At 40.3% G+C, this 19,049-nt stretch overlaps 1 protein-coding gene across 3 annotated transcripts in view; it reads left to right on the top strand.

The window, feature by feature from the left end:
* SUSD4 (sushi domain containing 4) overlaps nucleotides 1–19,049 on the top strand; it is a 72,893-nt gene that overhangs the window by 37,029 nt on the left and 16,815 nt on the right. Inside the window, exons 2-6 of one of the 3 annotated variants that reach the window (XM_059840980.1) lie at nucleotides 4,423–4,635; nucleotides 8,475–8,576; nucleotides 11,835–12,014; nucleotides 12,187–12,306; nucleotides 15,342–15,530. In XM_059840980.1, the coding sequence (XP_059696963.1) occupies nucleotides 8,543–8,576; nucleotides 11,835–12,014; nucleotides 12,187–12,306; nucleotides 15,342–15,530 (523 nt within the window). In that variant the 5' untranslated portion in view covers nucleotides 4,423–4,635; nucleotides 8,475–8,542. The remainder of the gene's footprint in view (nucleotides 1–4,422; nucleotides 4,636–8,474; nucleotides 8,577–11,834; nucleotides 12,015–12,186; nucleotides 12,307–15,341; nucleotides 15,531–19,049) is intronic. The other 2 variants (XM_059840978.1, XM_059840979.1) reach the window with 2 other exon arrangements.

Consider the following 19,049-nt stretch of genomic DNA (forward strand, 5'->3'; position numbering starts at 1 on the left):
AGGGAAACAAGGAAAACAAAACATAAAACTGGGAAAAAGAAACAGAGAAAAATAGATTTATAGCATGAACTGAAGGGCTTTTCCTCCTGCCTTTTTTTAGGCATGTCTGAAGCTCAGTCATGGCTGTCATGATTTCTTGTCATCACACATATGTAATGTTCCCCTGCGTTCCAATATTTCAGGCTTTTTATTGGGGATGAGATGAATCATTTTATGTTTGAGAATGTACAATGCAGAATTCTACGAGCAATCTGATCAAGTTATTTATAATAGTTCATTTTATACCCCAAGGAGGGCATTGATTATTTTTCAATCTTCTCATTAATTTTAGATTATTTTACCTGACTGACAATACCAAGAAATTTAGGTAAAGTAAGCACCCATATTATCTGCTTGAGGGTTATCCAAATTAAGAGCATTGCTATTTTCTGGTTGGTCCAAGAGTGGAAATGTGGTAAATTGGTAAATACCAAACCCAAAATACATTCTGTATCAACTGCATGTTTTGTTGATGATGATGACCTTATGTGCTCATTAACCTTGCCAAGAAGACATTATTGTCCATGATATTTTACACAATATCCTTTAAAGGTAATGTGATACAGAAAGTCTGCAACTTGGACCAAATATTAACCTGTTTTGATTACTGAAAAAGTCAGTTCCAGCAGTAATTGTGCAGTCTTTACTTTAGGGATTTAAAGGCCTGCAATAGCATCCCATAAAGTTGCTGCTAATGATATAGTATTGATTATGATGGCTGCTGGCCTTGCTAAATTTTTACGATATAGGCAACATGAAAGTTTACTCCTTAATTTAACAAGTGTGTTGTATAATTTTTACTAGTAGGTAGTGATGATGATTTCCCTTTCCCTCCTTTTAACCATGAGAAAAAGTCCAGTAATCTTTTCCCCAAAGACTCATTGAAGGGTCTGTCAAGAAACAGAATCCATTGTAGTTCTAAGTTACTTTCTATCTTATCTAATATACCTTTTTCCTGATGGATAGCAGCTTTTTATTATAGCCAAAAGATTGGCTTTCTCTTCCAAAGACTTATATGATGGCTCTGGCTGAGAAGATTTTTGGCTTTTTTCATCAGGTTCTAAAGGGATTGGAGCATAAGATGGCTATAGCATCTCATCTATAATGTAGGATTACTCCTACCTTTAGAAAATTACTGTGTCACAGCTTGGAGCAGTTGCTCTTAAATGCATAGATTTGAGAAAGAAAACAAAGATTGTGAGGGAAAAAAATTACCAAGCTGTATCTCATTGAAGACATATATTTAAAATTTGATAGGGTGGAGTTTTACTAGATGAGATTGTATGGAAAGGATTATTATGTAAAGGGTCTAATTCTGTTATTATCAAGAAGAAATGGAAGATGGCAATTCTCAGGGATGTTTGAGCATTATTGTTCTTGAATACTGCACTAGAAAGTTTATACTTAAATTGGAAAAGACTGATGGACTTAGCTGTCTGCTAAATAAGCTGTTGAAACTTCACCACAGCTCTTGTGCAAGAGAGGAGCGGCTCTGGTGAAAATCAGAGCAGTTCCTGGCTTCTCTGGATGGTTGCAATTGCACCTTTGGAACACCTGCAGTGCCTGTTGTGCACTGGGAGATCCTCAGCACAGGGGCAGCCTGCCCGCACCTTCCTCATACCTCCTCCTTCCCAGCCCCAGCACAGCCCTGGCTTCTCTGCTTTGTGCCTGGATCATCTACACTTTCATAAAGCTTGACATCCAGGTGCCTTCCACTGTTTCCAGCAGGACTTTGATTTGGGCTGTGTCTACTGTTGCTATCTATGGAGCTAAGATGGGGTTAGAGATTTGTTTGCTTTGCCTTCATGGCTTTACCGTGAGATGCTACTGTATTGTATGTGTCATCTTCCTAACTGGCTCTTTCCTGAGGCTTTTTCCTTCTTCCTTGCTTCAGGAACAAGCCAGGAAGCGGTGATCCTCTGCTGAGTCTGTGTGTCATCTCTTATGCAGTAACTGAGTAACAGCTGGCTACTGGCTTTGTAGAAACCAGAGGGTGCATAATTCAATTTTCCCATTTGTGTTCCAGTTTCTACTTGGGAATTCTCCTTGGGGATAGATTTGTCTGCTTGCTAACTGCTCTTGAGAAAAAAAACCTGAGACCAACACACTGCAAAAGGATTCCAAGGAAGAATGGAAATCTTTGCTTGTGAAGGGTCACCAGAAAAGTGGCAGTAGGGTCACAGAATTAGCCTGCTCCAGGGAAGAAAACATTCTTGCCTTCCATGTCCAGTTTTGTGCTGACAAGAACAAAAATCTCTAACTTTGCGTATTTGACTTTATGAAAATTGACAAATGAGCTTGGCTCATTTTTTTTTACTAGGCAAATTATGTGTGATCTCAGCACCTTTCCTTTTCCTGTGTTGTTGCAAAGGCAAAGTAGTAGGCAGCAGTGTACTTTTCCTTAATGCAACTAGTGAGAAAGGACACATATCTCAAGATGAGTTACAGTATTCCTTGCCTGACTGCAAATTCCGAGATTACGGAAGTAACAAAATTTATCTAAATGTCATGTTATCCCTTGGTTTAATGGGAAATAATTAAGATCTTCAGTGACATTATTAAAGGACGTCGGCTTGCTGTCTGGAGCATAAGAAGCTTCTTTTTAATCTCCAGTAAAAATGGACAGCCTTTCTCTGTTAATAAGTATTGCCTATAGCGTGTAATCCCATTATCATAATGACTGTGCTTCTCCTTGTTCATCCCATTGGTAAATGACAGTCTGGGATGATTTGCACTGGAGGACGTGAGCTGTGGCAGATGAGCAGGTGTGGGTGGAATTCAAGGATGTGTTTGACTTGGTCACTGCAGTGATGCTTCAGTTCCCAGGATGAACTGCACTGGATGGAGGAGTGCACAGGAGCAGCTGCACAGGAGCAGCTGCTCTGCTGTTCTTGTGCTGTTTCAGCCAGGAGAGGGGATACTGGGGAAGTGGAGAGGGAGATCCATGGGTGTTGGAGCACTGCAGAGGGGCACAGGGTAGCTGTTTGTCATGGTATTCGGGCTGGGTTCTGTCTATCACGTCACCTCCTTGGAATTGTAGCCTGGTTGGGGAGTTCAGCATAGGACCTGGAAATCAGGAATATGCAATCCACCCTGGTGACTCCACAGTGTGTCCTGCCTCTGCTCACAGGACGGGAGCAAGTGATGGGACGTAGGACACAAGTGAATGTGTAGGCCTCCTGCTTCTTCACCAGCAGCTGTCAGCCAGGGGACTGAGCAGAGACATTCAGAGCTCAAATGCAAGAGCCCTTCATCACCTTCAGTGCTCTGCATTTAGCTGCCACAATTTCACAATGAGCCCTTGGCAGAGGGAACGATTTAGCCTTGGGAAATGGAGATTTATTTCAAAAAGTCCTTTACCGTAATATCTTCCTTGTCTCTGACTGCACCGTGGAGGCATCTGATTCTTATAATGCAGGAAGTAGCTGAGGCTCTTTGATGCAATTCTTTTAAAATCAAAACATTAAAACTACCATCCAATGATTTTTGCATTTTCCAGGCATCCCTCCTGCCAGCATTAATTGCCCCACTGCTGTTCCTGTTCCAAGGCTATTTGCTCTTTCTGTATGAAGCCCTTGCTCGCTGCTGCACTAAATCTTTGCTGCTTTGCAGTAAAAAAAGCTTCCACTTATGCAAATGGCATTGAAATTATTTTGATAAAGTGATAAACAGTCACATTTATTGATTGCAACTGTTGGGGTTTAGTTTGTTATTTTACAGTTAATTTTGAAGAGGTAAAGGACTTTACAAATTCCCTTCTGGTGTCAATGGAGTAATACAGCACTCCCATAACAGTGTTGGAAAGTGTGGTAGGGCCACCAAGCCAGAGAGATAAGAGGGTCGCATTCATCCAATGTCACAGTGTCCCTTTCCCCTGTGGCAGATCTCCCTCCCATCTTGAAATCTCACTGTACTTAGCAATTCTCCTATTTCAATTACTGTGCCTTTGGATGGCAGTTAAGTTTCATGCCCCTTTATTTCCTCTTCCTCTCTGCTTCTGACACATTATTATTCTTACCAGTGACTGCACGAGGCCTCCAAACTTCCATAGTCCCCAGAAGTAATTACAGACACATTACTGAGCAAACCCCACTGGTCGGCTGGGTCAAGTGCTTTTTTTTCTACCCAGAGCAGCTACCAAGGAGTGTTGTTGACTTTTGCTTCATGCAGCAAGTAGCTGCATGAAAAGACAGGAGTACTTCTGTCACCTGAGCATTTCAGCCGGGGTAGGGTCCTCTCCCAACCCTTAAGTACCTGGTACCCAGGCAGGGTTGCTAGTGGTCAATATGGAAGGTACAAGGTCCTCGTGAAGATAATGGATAAAGATAGAAAAAGCATGAGAAGTAAATGAGCACAGTTGGATTGTATCTTTGTCTGACACAGGGTTTGATGACCTGCAAGCGTGCGCTGATCCTGGGGCTCCTGAAAATGGCTACAAGATACCCAGTGCAGGTGTTTTCTTTGAAAGCGTGGTGGTCCGGTTCCATTGCCAAGAAGGATACAGGCTCAATGGTACTTCCAAAAAACTTTGTGTGAGACACTTTAATGGCTCCCTAAGCTGGAAACCCAGTGATAAACCTGTGTGCCTACAAGAAGGTAAGTCAGTTTTCTTCAAGCTGTTCACCACATCAGTTCTTCTCACTTGTCCATGTACCATGTCTGTGTGTCTCTGGACAAAACACAACAATCTTGAGTCCATTTCACTGTGTCTTGTTGGATACATACTTGTTGGATACATACTTTAATTTTCCATCCATAATCCTCCTCTGTCAGTTAAATTTGTACCATGAGAGGCTGTGTGTGTTGAAAGGAACATAAAGAAATGTGAAAACAGAATTTAATCTCCCTTTTTAACTAGCTGCAAATTGATGCAGAGAGGAAAAACAACCTCCATTGTAAGTTAACTGTAACTATTTATTAAAGCTGCCCACTTAATATTCCTTTCTGCAATATTTTACTACGAAAATACAATCAATTTCCAATGCTACTGTTCCTGCTAATCAGGAATTTTAAACAATAGTATTTGGTGATGTGTGCATGAGTCAAGTAGCAAAATCGAATACACAGAGGCTGCAAAAGTTTAAAGCCAAGGTAGAAGTTTACTCTGAGATAATTCAGACTATTATGGCATAAACCAATTTATTTTTATTGCATATCTGAAATTGTATTTGGTTTTAAATACTTAGGATGTAACATTGCTTTCTTCTTCTAGGTCTTAGAGTCAGGGTTGATTTGAATTTCATAACTGTAAATTTTGGCCAAAGTACACCCAAGCAGCACAAATTATTTATTTCACCAATTATATTAAAGATATGACCTGTTCTTGTTGTTGATTTATTTTTGGTCAACAGAGCTATTAAAGTCAACAGACATGAAAAGTGTTGGTTAAATAAAGTGTTTACATTTTAGTGTTGTGACTTCTCCACTGAAGACATTAGCCATTGCCTCATTGTCTTCATGGTGGAGCAAGATAAATTCTAGTTCAGGTTACCTTTAACCATTTAAAATAAATACATGGACCTATTCAGAGGTAGTTGAAGACTTATGTGGCTCACAAACACACTTACTGCATAGGATCATGCATCGCTTAGCCTTTATAAAAACTGCAGCTACTCGTTTGTGATCCTGGGGGGCTAGGTGTGAGAATCCTGTGCCAGGACAGGGATGTGACGTGACAGGGAGAAGCACAGCCTGAGAAGACCACATTCAGGAAGTGCATGTGAAGGGAACAGCCCTAAACAGTGGCCAGTGTGAAAGTGATGCATGAGATGTTGGAGAGAGTAGCCAGAGGCAGCTGGTCAGGAGTGCATGGGCTTTCAGGCAGCTGGCCTGTTGGCAGGAGAAATTTTGGTTAAATATGTTCTCCTGGACAAATGTGAGGCCATGGGCTACAGAGCCATGAGGGACACAGTCTTGAGCTGTCCTAGCAGGTGACAGCTGATGTCTAGAAATAAAGGCAAAGGGGTGCCAACAGCACCTCATCATATGGCCACATGGGTCAGCTTCAAAGAAATAACCTGATGCCTTTAAAAATTACTATGTATGAAAATTGTGCCCTCTTCTGTGACAGCAACTTTTCATAAATGATCTTGTCTCTCATCTCATGGTTATTTAAGAAAAAATACATATAGCATGACAGCAGCCTGTGTCTAAACTGGCTATTGGAACTACCAGAAAAAGCTTTAATGCTTGGAAATTCTGTTTCCTTAAGCACAGCAGGGAGCTAGGAATGTTGATGTGCATCTTCGAAATGTTGCCTGTATCATCCACTGCAGTTGTTAAAATAAGCATTAATGTTTTTCATTAAATATTCAAACCTCTTCCCTCCAGCCCAGTGGAAATCTGTGGAAGAAGTTTCTGATCACAATGCCATCAGCAACAAAACTGCCACTAATGTCAGTGTGATCAACACTCGAGCCAGGTGTTTTCAAAAAAGAAATTGGAAGATGAGAATGTGATAGATGATGTGGCAACAGTTGCTTTAGCGATAATAATTACTTTCCAGCATAGAACACTTAAAAATGATTGCTAGCCAATGCTCTGATCAAGCAAAGCACTTAAGCTGCAGCATAACTGTAATTATGTGATTAGTCTTGTTAAAGTTCTGTGCTCAAAATAGGCAGATGCAAAAATGCTTCTTATTACTTGGACCAAAGAGTAGGACCCTGATTTAGGATTCAGTGAATCAAGTGCTTAAGTACTTCCCTGATTAACATTATTATAATACCTCAGGCAGTATTAATTCTTCTTTCCAAGGCACAATAGCAGCACTGATTCAGAAGAAATACTAAGCAAAGGCTTAGTGGCAGTCTGTGAGGCCTAGGCATTGGCTTAAGTGATTTTTAGACTGATCCTTTTGTACACTGGGAGCAGAATATTGAGAGAGGGCCATGGCAGGGAGGCAGACAGTGTAGGAACATGGCACATCTGGAGATGAGTTAAGAGAGAATTACAACAGGGTTTGTGATTCTCAGCTGTCTAATGACATACATAAAAGTCTTCATTGCAGAAATTCTGTAATGATATATAGAAAGAAATTTGAAATTTCTAGCAACTGCTGGAGAAGGGAGAAGTTGATGTTTTCCAATTCATCATTACCTATCACAAGGTGAAATAAACTTTATGCTGCATTTACCATTTATGGCAGGGGCTGGCTGCTCCCTGGGCTATGGTATGCTCTACACGCCTCTCATCCCAGCATATTTAAATGTCAGGCAGTGCCAGCTGAGCAGTGAAACACTCTGTACTTTGGAGTTCATTTAATCTCAGGAGTTTGGATTTAGAAAAGGATAATTTTATGTCTATATGTTAGTATGTTTAATTGTTGTTATGTCTTTACTAGCACAATTTCTAATCACAAATGGATGCTATTTACCAAAGGAAGCAAAGCAACCTGTTCCAGAATGTAATTGATTTTAGATCTAATATGTTTGCTTGGAGCTCTTCACCCTATCTATTTGATTTTATAGGTCTTTCATTCCTTGTTAAGAGGCAGGAGATTCTAAATGTTAGGACAAGAATGAAATTGCACGACTTGGTGCCCAATAAATGCCCTGTCAAAAATCTGTATGCTTAGAGTTATGTTCTTATGTTGATCCACAGCATGATGTGACTGTACCTTTCATCAGCTCTAATACGGTTATGCACATAAATACCAAACCTCTGAGGTAGGAATTTTGTATTTACTGTTTAAGAGCAGTATGCCACGTTGTTCACACTTTAATCTAATTTTCTCCCACTGTGATAATGTGGCTGCTGAGGCTGTTGCGCTGCTTGGAACAAATGCTAGCTCTTTCCTATGAGATTGAATCTAAATTTACAGTCTGCATGGAGATGGCAACGAAGCAAAGAGCTGTGCCCTCCTCTCCCTGTGCTTCTGCAGGCAGACACCTTGGAGATGGTCTCAGTGCCTCATTCTCCCACTGACAAGGATGATAAACCTGCAGTGAAAGTAGTGGACTAGTACATGGCTTGGCTGCAGCTTTCCTGTAGGACATTTAGCCCTCCATTTGCTTTGCCTTTGTCCCTGAGTCTATGAGATGACTGAAGTATTTTTATTTTTCCATCTCTTATCTGTCTTTCCCAGTGTTTGCTAATTCTTAACCCTGGTTATGAGCACTCCGTGATATTTGTAACCAGGCCACAGCTCAATGACCACAGATCTTAGGTAAAATCTCTCTGCACTTTTGAAATACCAGCAAAGACAATAAAAAGAAATGGTTATTTAATATGCACCAAAATACTGTGTTTGCCATCCACAGAACAATCCTAATAACACAGTACTATGGATTTAACACTAGTAAAAAAAACAAGGGACAATATTGCTCTTAAATGCTTACTTTTAAGAGAACAGAGTGTAGATGAGCTGTCCCTGCATCAAACCAATTATTCATGATATTCCTTTCATCCTTCCTCCCTGTTTCTCTCTGTTCCAGCCTGCCAGTGGTGTGACTTGATGTAGTCAAGGCTAATTCAGAGACTTGTCAACACTGAGATACACAGGATGACCAGACCTCTGCATTTGAATTTACATACAGGTAGCAAACAAAACAGTGCCAGAGCAGGGACTGGGACACAATTCTTCAATTGTACACACTCTTACAGTGTTGTAAAGGTCCTTGACATGGTTTGGGCCAATATCCAGCAGGACAGTACTCCCAAGTAAATCCTACAAGCACCTTCGTGGATTAGCATGGACCAGGGATAATTTTTGAATGGTAAAGGCTCATCTTCAATAAATACAAGCCATCCCAGGCCAGCTGGTACCCATGGATGGTGCAGCTACCTCCATGCTGTCTAGGTCATGCCTTCCTTCTCGGTTGCTGTTGTGGTCTAAGTGCTCTTGGGAGGAGGTAGGGTGATCTTCCTTCCCCATGGGGTGGAAGTAAGTTCTGAGAGGTTCTGCATGGTTTGCACCTGAGCAGAACACTCTTAACTATATTGTTTAACAAATTTTATTCTTCAGACCAATCTTCTGTGATAAGGGGACACACTTGGTTTGCTAAAGCCAAGAGTTCCTAATGTACAAATCTTCATGAAAGTTAGGGCAAGGTGAGCCCTTGTGCCTATCAGCCTGTTGAGCCTGTTGGTTCGACCCCACCTCTTTCTGCCCCTGCAATATAAGAATTGTGTCCTTTTGGCTGGCCCATTTTAATACTCACTCAGTAGATATAAGCAGATCATGTAAAACTGCCAGAAAGGAGTGTAAGTCATAGCCTTTGCTGCTCGATGCTGGTTAAAGACCGTATATTCCCTTAAATGGTTTATCGGCTTCCACGGATTTGCTGACAAGGACTTAGAATAAAGTAGTAGAATAAAGTAGTTTAGGACAGGACATTTTAAAATTCAGTCACTTCCTTCTAGCTTTTCCAAGCAGAATTTGTGCCAGCTAATGCAGTTGTTTGTGGAGAGGTGGCTACTGCAGTTTATGCCTAAGTACTAAATATGAATTCAGCCAGTGGGAAAGCATTTGCTTGCAAGGCATCAGGAAAAAGAGCTATAATATTGTGGTCCATTGGTCTGGTGTTTAGCTGGGGCTTGTAATAAGCCTGTTATCAAAGTGGCAGGTAGAGGACGTGCAGTGAGCAACTTATCTCTGTTCTCTGCCAACCTCTACCCGAATAAAGTGATCCCATCTACAGCTGTTCCTCGGAATAACAGAGATGGAGTCGCTGTGATAGATCATTGTTACAGAATCCATTTCTTGCACTTTGAAAGAGAAATCTCATGTTTTACTGTGCTGTGTGTACACACACCACCTTTATTTGTATAGCAACAGAAAGACGTAGAAAGAGAGGAAGCTCTTCACTGATGTTATCTTCTGGCATCCATCTCCAGTCTCCTGCTGCGTGGCTGCCAAGCAGGTTCTCCATCTATCTCATCCTTGTGGGGTGCGCGGGACAGCCTCTTCATGACAGCATTTATGGCTTAGCGCAAGGCATTTCTTCTGAGGCATCCTCTGCTGTCGTCTCTGCTGATTAACTTTATAGGGAGAGAGAAAACTGTTCTAGCTTTGAAAGTAATGTTTGCACCTTCGCCAGTGTATTTTACAACCTCCAGTTAGGCCATGGATCCTCCCAGACTTGTGCATTTATAAATAAATAAATTCCAAGAAAACTTCTTGCTGCTGTTTCTCACCCTGCCTGGCAGGCTGCCAGCCTTCCCTGCTACCAGCAGCAGGAGGCACCTACAGCAGCTGCCAAGAAGCTAAAAAGTAATAAGAGAAATGGAAGAATTGTTAACTAATAATGTGCTCAGGCCCCATACCAAAAAATTAGCTAAGTACAATGTATTTTAGAAACATCCCTGTGATGGGAAGGTGCAAAGTATGTTTTAACTGGGGGAGGAACACTGTCCCCCTTCATGTTAGCAAAATTTAGTGATGGAATCTCAGTTTGCCTAACTGAATAAAAACATTATGAAATACATTGCTCTTAGTAGTTTGTGAGTCCTGTGCTAAATGACAGTTTATCTTCCTTCTACTTGTGCTTCGAAACAAACAAGCTGTCACTATCGCTTTGCTTAGTGCATACTAACAATTGATTGCTACATACAAGTTTAGCTTTGCCTCTTTGTCTTTAGCAAGAATTACCCATGAAAATGGTAGAAATTTTCTCTTCTATGCAAGTCTCTAGGGATTTTTTTTTTCTTAATAAATACAGTATTCCTAAGTTAATATAATTGTCTCTCATGGTAGAGGTGTTGGGGGAATAAAAAGAGTAACACAGGCATATAATATTTTTTCTGTCTTTCTTGTGTTTGAAATACTTCTTGGGTTTTGATGCCTTGAAACTTTTATTACCATCTCTGTCATGAATTGACTGCTGGCAGACAAGCAAAATTTTTCTCCCAATATTTAATCTTTCCCTGTCTTCTGTTTCATCTTGTTTAATCTCACTTTGCCTTTGTGATGAGGATGAACTTTGAGTCACCCAGATAATTCCCGCAGACCCTCTTGGCTTTTTCCTCAATTATTGAGTATTACTAGGGGATTTTCCCCCTGCTTCTCCTTTCCACTTTGTACATCTTTAAGTGTTCTGTGTTTCATTCTGTATTTTGGTGTCTTTGGCACTAGTACCTAGAGTGAGATCTGTGACTGTCTGATGCATGCGTCACAGACGCGGGCCCATCCCTGTATATCACTTCAGGTTTGCAGTCCCTTCTTGAGAATGTTCTACAAGCACTCGAGATGCTGCTCAGGACCCTAAAAATCATGTCCTCTAAAGGAATATGAAGGCAGGCACACAAAACTGTCTGGTTTAAAACATAATCATGGAAATTAAAGTGAAGGCATTATCATAATGAACTCCGTGGAATGGAACTGGATAAACCCTTTTAAATGTACCTGATTTTCATCTCTCTGCCAAAACTGCAGTTTTTCTGTGTTCCTCATGCCATATCTGTATTTTATCTTTTCTTTCATCCTGTCCTTAGTGCTGTCTGAGTCTGCCTTTGCATGGAACCTTGGGATAGTCAGACTTTGGGGTGTAATTGCACATATGATGAATGAAGGGCCAAAATCAACCACAGCCTTCCTAACAGTTCCTAATTTTGTTATTTTTAAAAAGGCTGGGGGGAATGATCCATTATTGTAGCACCTCAGCTTCTCCTACCATGCTATAGACTTGATAAAATGATGGTTTACTATGGAAAAGGCACTTTTACTGAAATGCATGTATTTTCCAAACAGTTGAAGCAAAGCACTTATATTAAATGCTTACTTCTGTTTAAGAGCTTGATTACTGAACAGCTAGCTGTGTTTTTTAATTAAGTTACTATTTCTTTTTCTCATGAAGTCACAGATTGCCTTGTTCCACATGTTGAAGATGCAGAGGTTCATAACAAGACATACAGGACTGGCGATAAGTTAATAATCAGCTGTCATGAAGGATTCCAGATCCGTTACCCTGACTTAGACAACATGGTTTCCATATGCCAAGACGATGGAACATGGGATAATCTCCCCATATGTCAAGGTTTAGTACTTCAGCACGTCCTGTTTTATAGCTCATGCATCTTGTGATAGTTTGCCAATATTTTTCCCTACAGTTGTAAGAATGTAAGTGATCTGATAAGCTCCACAGTGCAGTGTTTGAGTAGTGCTGCTGCTAAGATTTTTTGATTTCTCTTCCCCTTTGCTCTCTGCAGGAAAGATGTCGCTTCCCGAAGATTCCCATGCTTATAATACTGCTTTAAATACTGATTTTTTGTTTGCAAATCTCAAACCTGACACAGATACACTGCATCCAAAAGTAAAAAACAATCAAGGTCAGAAGTTCTGATGGGGGTCTTGCATTTTTTCACCAATTAATTTGTGGAAATATTTAAGCTTCTAACTGCACTTTTATCTTCCTTTACCTTGTGTAGAAGGCAAGGGTAGAGGAGAGAACCTGGAAACCTGTTCTTCTGTCAGAGTTTTCAGCAGAGCTGTTGATTAGATTCACAGTCCATTATGTATTGACTGAAAATTCAGGGTGTGCACAGGGATGATTTTGACCAGAAAAGCCATTAGCCATAGAACTAGAAATATCAACAGCATGGGATCCCAGCTGGGCTTAGATTGTGAGAAATGGCTGGGGGTAAGCCAGCTTTAGTGAATGGAAATTCAATAACCCTGGGCTCCCGTTCCCTTCACATTTGTAATAAGCATGTCTGAGTACCTCTGGCTCTGTTTTAACCAAGTCACATCTTGGTAACAAGCTTGGCCCACTGAACAGCAGCAAGAGATTTTAACTGGGGAGCAGACTGGGTTAGTCCCAACTTTCCTCAAAGCCATCTGTCCCCTCACAGAGCTAACACTTCTCTGTAGGCACTTAATTACACTGTCACACCAATTTGCAGAGTCAAGGCAGGCAGACAAGGGAGCTTGGACACTTCTCAGGAGCAGTAGCATATCAGACTATCACCCAAGAGCCTGCCCTCCACTGGGGCAGAAACTTAGACATATTACCAGGCTAGCTCAGCATTTTAGATGCACATATTGTATCTGAACAGGCCTAACAGCAAAGGGGAGATTTTGCAAAACCATAGCAAAGCAGGCGCCAGTTTGGGGTGTCTTGTCAGTGATGGCATCATGTGTAGCAGTATGAAGTGTACAACCCCTTTCTGTGGGGGTGCACCTCACATCTAATTTAGGTACATTTAAACTTTTGCAGTAAGGGGAGATGAATGCTTAAAAGATTGATTTGCAGATGCTGTATTTGCCAAAGATCCAGCAGCAAACTTTTCAATGAGCAATATTTACTGAGTTAGTAGCAGTACCCCAAATACCCCTTGGCTTGTTACTTCTGTTGCTGTGTTTATATTGTGAAACGGTCAATTACTCCTACTCAATAGTCAATATTAACTGCTTTTCAAAATAAAAGCAGTGCTAATAAAAGTTAAGAAATCAATTGCACAAGACCAAAGTGCTGTGATTACTGGGTAGGCAGAGAATAGGCAATTCAGATTCAAGACCCTGCCATATTTTGCCAAATTCCATAAAGTTACTGCAGAATTCCAGAATTTTCTTTTTGACATGTCAGGCACTGGTAAGATCAAAGTCACTTGTCTACTTGCTCTAGGTAGGCTGTCAGTTACATTTCTATGGCGCTTTCATTACAGAAGGCAGGGGGGTCTTATGACACTAAGATGCCTTTTTTCCCTGCCAGAGCAGTAGGAAAGGATTGTGGAGTATATAAGAATCTAACCTCTGTTTTTGCCATGAGATAATAATATTAATTACTGGTCTGGAATGATGTTACTTAGCAAAAAAAAAGTCAAAATGGAGTTTTTCAAGCAGTGTTTGGTGACCTAGGAATTTTCACAAATGCTTGGCTGTCATACAAATTCAAATAAATCTCTGTCCTGCATGACCAGGAACATAATGAGTATTAAAATTCTGAGCCAAGAAGACCAAATTTTCCCTGATACAGTTCAGAGAAGAGTAAGCTTGGTCTTGCTTGGGCAGTCTGCTCTTTCTGTCCCACTGGGGGCTGCTTATATCATCCTGCTTGATGGGCTGCTCAGTTTGCAGGAATTAGTGTGGGGCGTGTGGGGCATTCTTGATCAGGGTAGAAGCAGCAGCCAGCAGATAGGATGCTTGAAGCTTTATTTGAGAGGGACATAACCAGCTGCTTCAACAGCTATTGAAATCGTTGCTCTGGTGGTACAACATGCTGCAAAAAGCTTTCAGGCTTTTTCTTTTATTTTGTTTTGGATTTGTTCCTCTCCCTCAAAAGACTGTTGCAAGGAAATGGCTGCTTGAAATGCTGCTGAGGCTTTTTCTTTTAAATGCCAGTACCTTGCAAGAAGTTCTCAGACTGATTTTTGTTTCCTCCTCTAGCTTAAAATTATGGGAGTCCTACACAAATTCCTAGTAGTGGCAAGAGACCCATTTATGGACTGACATAATGGAGCTTCCATTAGTCACATAATTCTAAAATATTATTTGTCATTCCATGATTACTAGTTATCTTTTCTCCACATTATTGCAAATTAAAAAATTAAACAGTATCAAGCATTACCCAGAGGGTAATTTCTAGGGTCACGAGGAATGACATGTTATAAAGACATGCCATCTGTTAAATTCACTGCTCTTTGTTGCCCCAAATTTTGGTTGGTGACCATTTAACTGTCACTGCTCAGTACCAGCCATGATACAAATCCCTCAAGAGTAATTCCAGAAGTAGAACTGGAACATAGTCTCTGATTCTGACAGCATTTGCAATTTGTGATGATAACAGATACCTTAACTCTTTGATAACCTAGTCTGAGACCTTGCTCAATGTTTATCATGGAACTGCTCCTAGGAAGTCATGTCCCTTTAGACTTTCTCAGTCTAGAATTTCAAAGTCATTAATTCTGCCTGCAAATCTTTTACAGTTGCACACACTTTGTCACAGGAGCAGTTTTAATATGTAAGAGGGTTTACGTGCCTGTCATTTTTTAGGAGAAGGAATAAAACTCACCATTTATGTCAATGATAATCTTTATTTATTAAGGATTCTACCTCAAAAAGAGATTGCCATCTGCTGAAATGATAAATGTTTGTTAAACAAAATACTGTCAGTTTCAGAAAACCTTTCCTGGATTTGTTGGGAGTGAAGCCCACGCTAGCAAAGCATGTGGGCTAAACAACAAAAGGGTTTGAAACAGGATAATGAGGCAGATCTGTCTGAGGGAGATCATGCAAACATGCCATTTATACTGGAGAGGATGAAAAATATCACACTCCTCAATTTAGAAATAGTAACTGAGATGTGTGAAGATTACTGAGATAAGCACTTGATAATAAAAGAAACCTCCCTCTTCTTAATTTGCAGGTTGCCTGAGGCCGTTGGTTCTTCCTCATAGTTACATTAACATTTCTGAGTTCGGGGCCTCTTTACCCGTAGGAACAGTGGTGTATTATCAGTGCTTTCCTGGATATAAACTAGAAGGGGCAGAGATCCTTGAGTGCATGTATAACCTTATCTGGTCAGATAGCCCACCTAGGTGCCTTGATGTGGAAGGTAAATGCCTTACTGTTTGTTTCTCTTTCTGGTTTGCAAGACCTGCATGCTCTCTGTGGTTTTAACTCAGGGCTGTAGCCACGGTTCCATTCTCAGTGATATTCCCACTGGCTGTGCAGAGCCTGTGTGGGTTCTGATGTGTTCCTGCTGTGCTTCACTGCACCCTCGGCTCGTGCAAGTAGTGTTTGCTCTCACAGTGTCCCAATGCAAGAGGGAAAGCGCCTCATGATTGCTTTGCCTTTAAAATGCGAACTCTCTGCTGCCTTTCTGATCAAAACACTGAGGAAGCTACATAACTCACTTTCCTGTGCAGATGGTTAGAGCTCCTACACATATGGATAGATTTCCATGATCAGCTAAAAATACCCCACAGAAACCCTTGGTTTGGGCTGTGCCAGCTGCAGTCATTACTCAGCGCCACACAGTGCTTCACACTCGAGTATTCACTGTCTCCCCTAGCAGTTAACCTTAAAGAAGGATTGACAATTGAAAAACCACTGAGCTAGTTTATTGATGAGGAGCATAAAAACCATTCATTGTGAAGCAGCTAGATCCTATCAAGCCAAAAGGCTCTGTGACTAGAGCTGGGGTGGACGGTGTTGTAGTGTGCTTGTATTTTCAACCCAGACATTTAAAACACGATACTGAAGGGATTGCTCCATACATTTCCAAAACTGCATAAACTACCCTCCTCCATCTTCACATCTTGAATGAAACATCCTAGAAAGTCTTGAGAGTCCAAATACATCGTCTGCATTTCTTTCTCCTAAAAAAACTACATTTTTGTTCTATTTCAAGCCTTTAAGGAAGCTCTCTATATGTAGAAATTAGCTAAAAGCAATTATAGGAATTCATATGTGATGCTTATGTCACTGAACTAAATGCTAAACATTCTGGAAGTGCAAAAATTTGCCAAAAGCATCAACAAAGTGACAAACTGCACAAAAATAATTTAATTATCCTTCTTTTTAGCTGACAATTCAAGTTCCAAAATTCAAAAATGCCTTTGCAATTTTGGAATGACAAAACAAGAAGAATTTTTTGTTGTTGTTTATTTAGCTCACCATGAAAGATTAATCCTCAATCAGCTGTATGTAAGCCATTTTTGGAAGGCCTGTTTGTTGTTGTTTATAGCTTGGAAAACACATTAAAAAATCAGAAGGGCCCTGTTAGGCTTAATCCAAACAATATAACTGATTTGAGAAAAATTACAGTTCTTCAGTTAGAAAGATAAGAGCATGAAACTCAAGTATGTGAAGCAGGAAAAATTGTATCTTACTGTCACTTAACACAGGTGAGCATCCCAGCTGCTATCAAAATACCCAAGAAAAATCATGTGCTCATTGTTTCATGCTTGTATGATGAAATCATAGAGAGGCTCTTTTTCTTGATAATTTAAAACATGAGGCAGGAACTTCTGCCCTGACAGTTCTATATTTTAAATTACATGTCAAAAATTATCATTCCCAGTCAACTATGATGATCTGTGATGGGGGGATTGGTGTGTACCAAGGCCATTGGGGAGGCCTCCTGAGTTCTGATTTCGATTCAGCCTCCCTTTGAATCACTTTCTTACTATACTCTTTAAATGCTGAAACTTCCCATGGTGGTTTCACGTGGGCATCACATCAGTGCATTCATTCAGGGAACCACAGGAGACCAGATCAGGAGCACAACACTTGCAAGAGCTGGTTCTGCTCAGCTTTGGGGGAGAAGAGAGAGCTTCCAGCAGCACTGAAAGGTCACTCCTGACAGCTCCCCTTGTGAACTCTGCTGTAGGGCTGCTTCAGCAGGTGCGCAGTGATCCAAAATGAATCCAGATAGGGTAAATCAACTCGAGATGCCCTTGCTTGAAAGTGCTTGTTCAAGAGATTTATGCAAGGAGTGCTGGTCTCCAGGAATCTTGTTACAATCCACTACTCTTAATTAGTGGACAAAATTCTTTTCCTGCATATTTTTTATTCTCCACCTTTCATTCCAATGTCAAGCTAATTTTTCAGTGTTCCTTTTATGTATGCAATGTAATCTCGCCAAGCAGTATTTTTCACAGAGGAAATCTGGAAATAAAAAATTAATTTCATTTATTTCCTTCCATGTTCAATTTAAAATGTATTGTAATGACATTTCCTGCTCAGTATTTTAATATGGTAAAGATTAAAAACAGATGACTGCTAGGAAGCTACAGCAGACCATTTGAGAGCTTTTATTTTCCTATAAACTGCTACTTACAGCTTTCTCATTTAGATGTATGTTCTTGTTGAAGCCTTCACAGAAGGGATTTCCTAAATTTGTGCGTAGTCACAAAAATACTATACATCAGTCTGGTGAATTTTTTCCTCTTTGTTAGGGCAAATAAATTCTGAAAGAAGGGTTTGTAGCTCTATTTAAACAGAAGATCACGCCAGAGACCACACAGCTCCTATTGCACATCAGGCTTTCTAATGATTCCCAGGTTTACCCTCAATATTGGTGAGCACAGAGCTCCCACCAGCTTGGGTGAGACATTAATTTTTGCTGTTAGGGAAGGAAGTTTTTTTTCTCATAAGTGCAATCAGTGCTGCTCTAGTCAGAGTGCTGCTCTTCAGTGCCAGGTAACACATAGAGACTGTGTTACCTGGCACTGAAGTGCAGCCAACAGTGCAGAGCTGAGCAGCCACTGCTCAGAAACATCTGTTTGCATCTGGCCAAGGCAGTGGTTATGGCTCTGGCAAAAAAGGATGCCTCTAGCTCAGATTGCCAAGTACTTACTGGTATGAGATCCTCTTCTTAAATGCTGGTACCTTTGCCAGATTTAAAACATTTGGATTGACTTTTGAGTGTCAGCCTCAAGCTGAATCATTTGGGCGGCTTCAGTTGAAATGGTTGAACAATATCAGAGAAGGTCAGTGAAGGAAACAGTGTTATTTTAGCAGTTCTAGAAAATTTTGCAGTCATTTAGAGGATCAGATGAATCATCTTCACACTGAATCGTCTTATTCTTTAACTTTCATAATTTCCTTTTTTCTAGTGGAATTCCACAATTATGCAGAACCTTTTTAAAACTTCTTCTGTACTGAAACTCAATAGACACTTTCAAGAAAACTGAAGGAAAATGGGCTTTGGGTTTTTTAAATATGATTTTTAAATTACTAGTTTAGGGTTAATTATCCATCTGTAGAAACTGATGTAAGTTAGTGCTTCCCTTCTGTACAATTTGGTATGCAAAATATGGGTGCAGAATTAATGAGTGAAGAATACCACATGGGTTATAAATATTAATTGTAAAATAAATCAAACAGCTTCCAAAAACATCAGAGGAGAACAAACACTTGAAGACATACCTGTATAGAACTCTGTGAAATGAAATATTTAAAACCAGGAAATGTTTATGATATGGTACTTTTAAGTGAATTAAGATATTACACAGGATTTGGAGGAGAAAAAAAGAAAAAAAACCACAAAAACAAACAAGCAAACAAAAAAAACCCTAAAACCCTGAACCCAAGAAACCCCAAACCAAACTGAAAAAAACCCAAAAAA

The sequence above is a fragment of the Haemorhous mexicanus genome, chromosome 3 (assembly GCF_027477595.1).
Source record: "Haemorhous mexicanus isolate bHaeMex1 chromosome 3, bHaeMex1.pri, whole genome shotgun sequence".
NCBI classification, from domain to species: Eukaryota; Metazoa; Chordata; class Aves; order Passeriformes; family Fringillidae; genus Haemorhous; species Haemorhous mexicanus.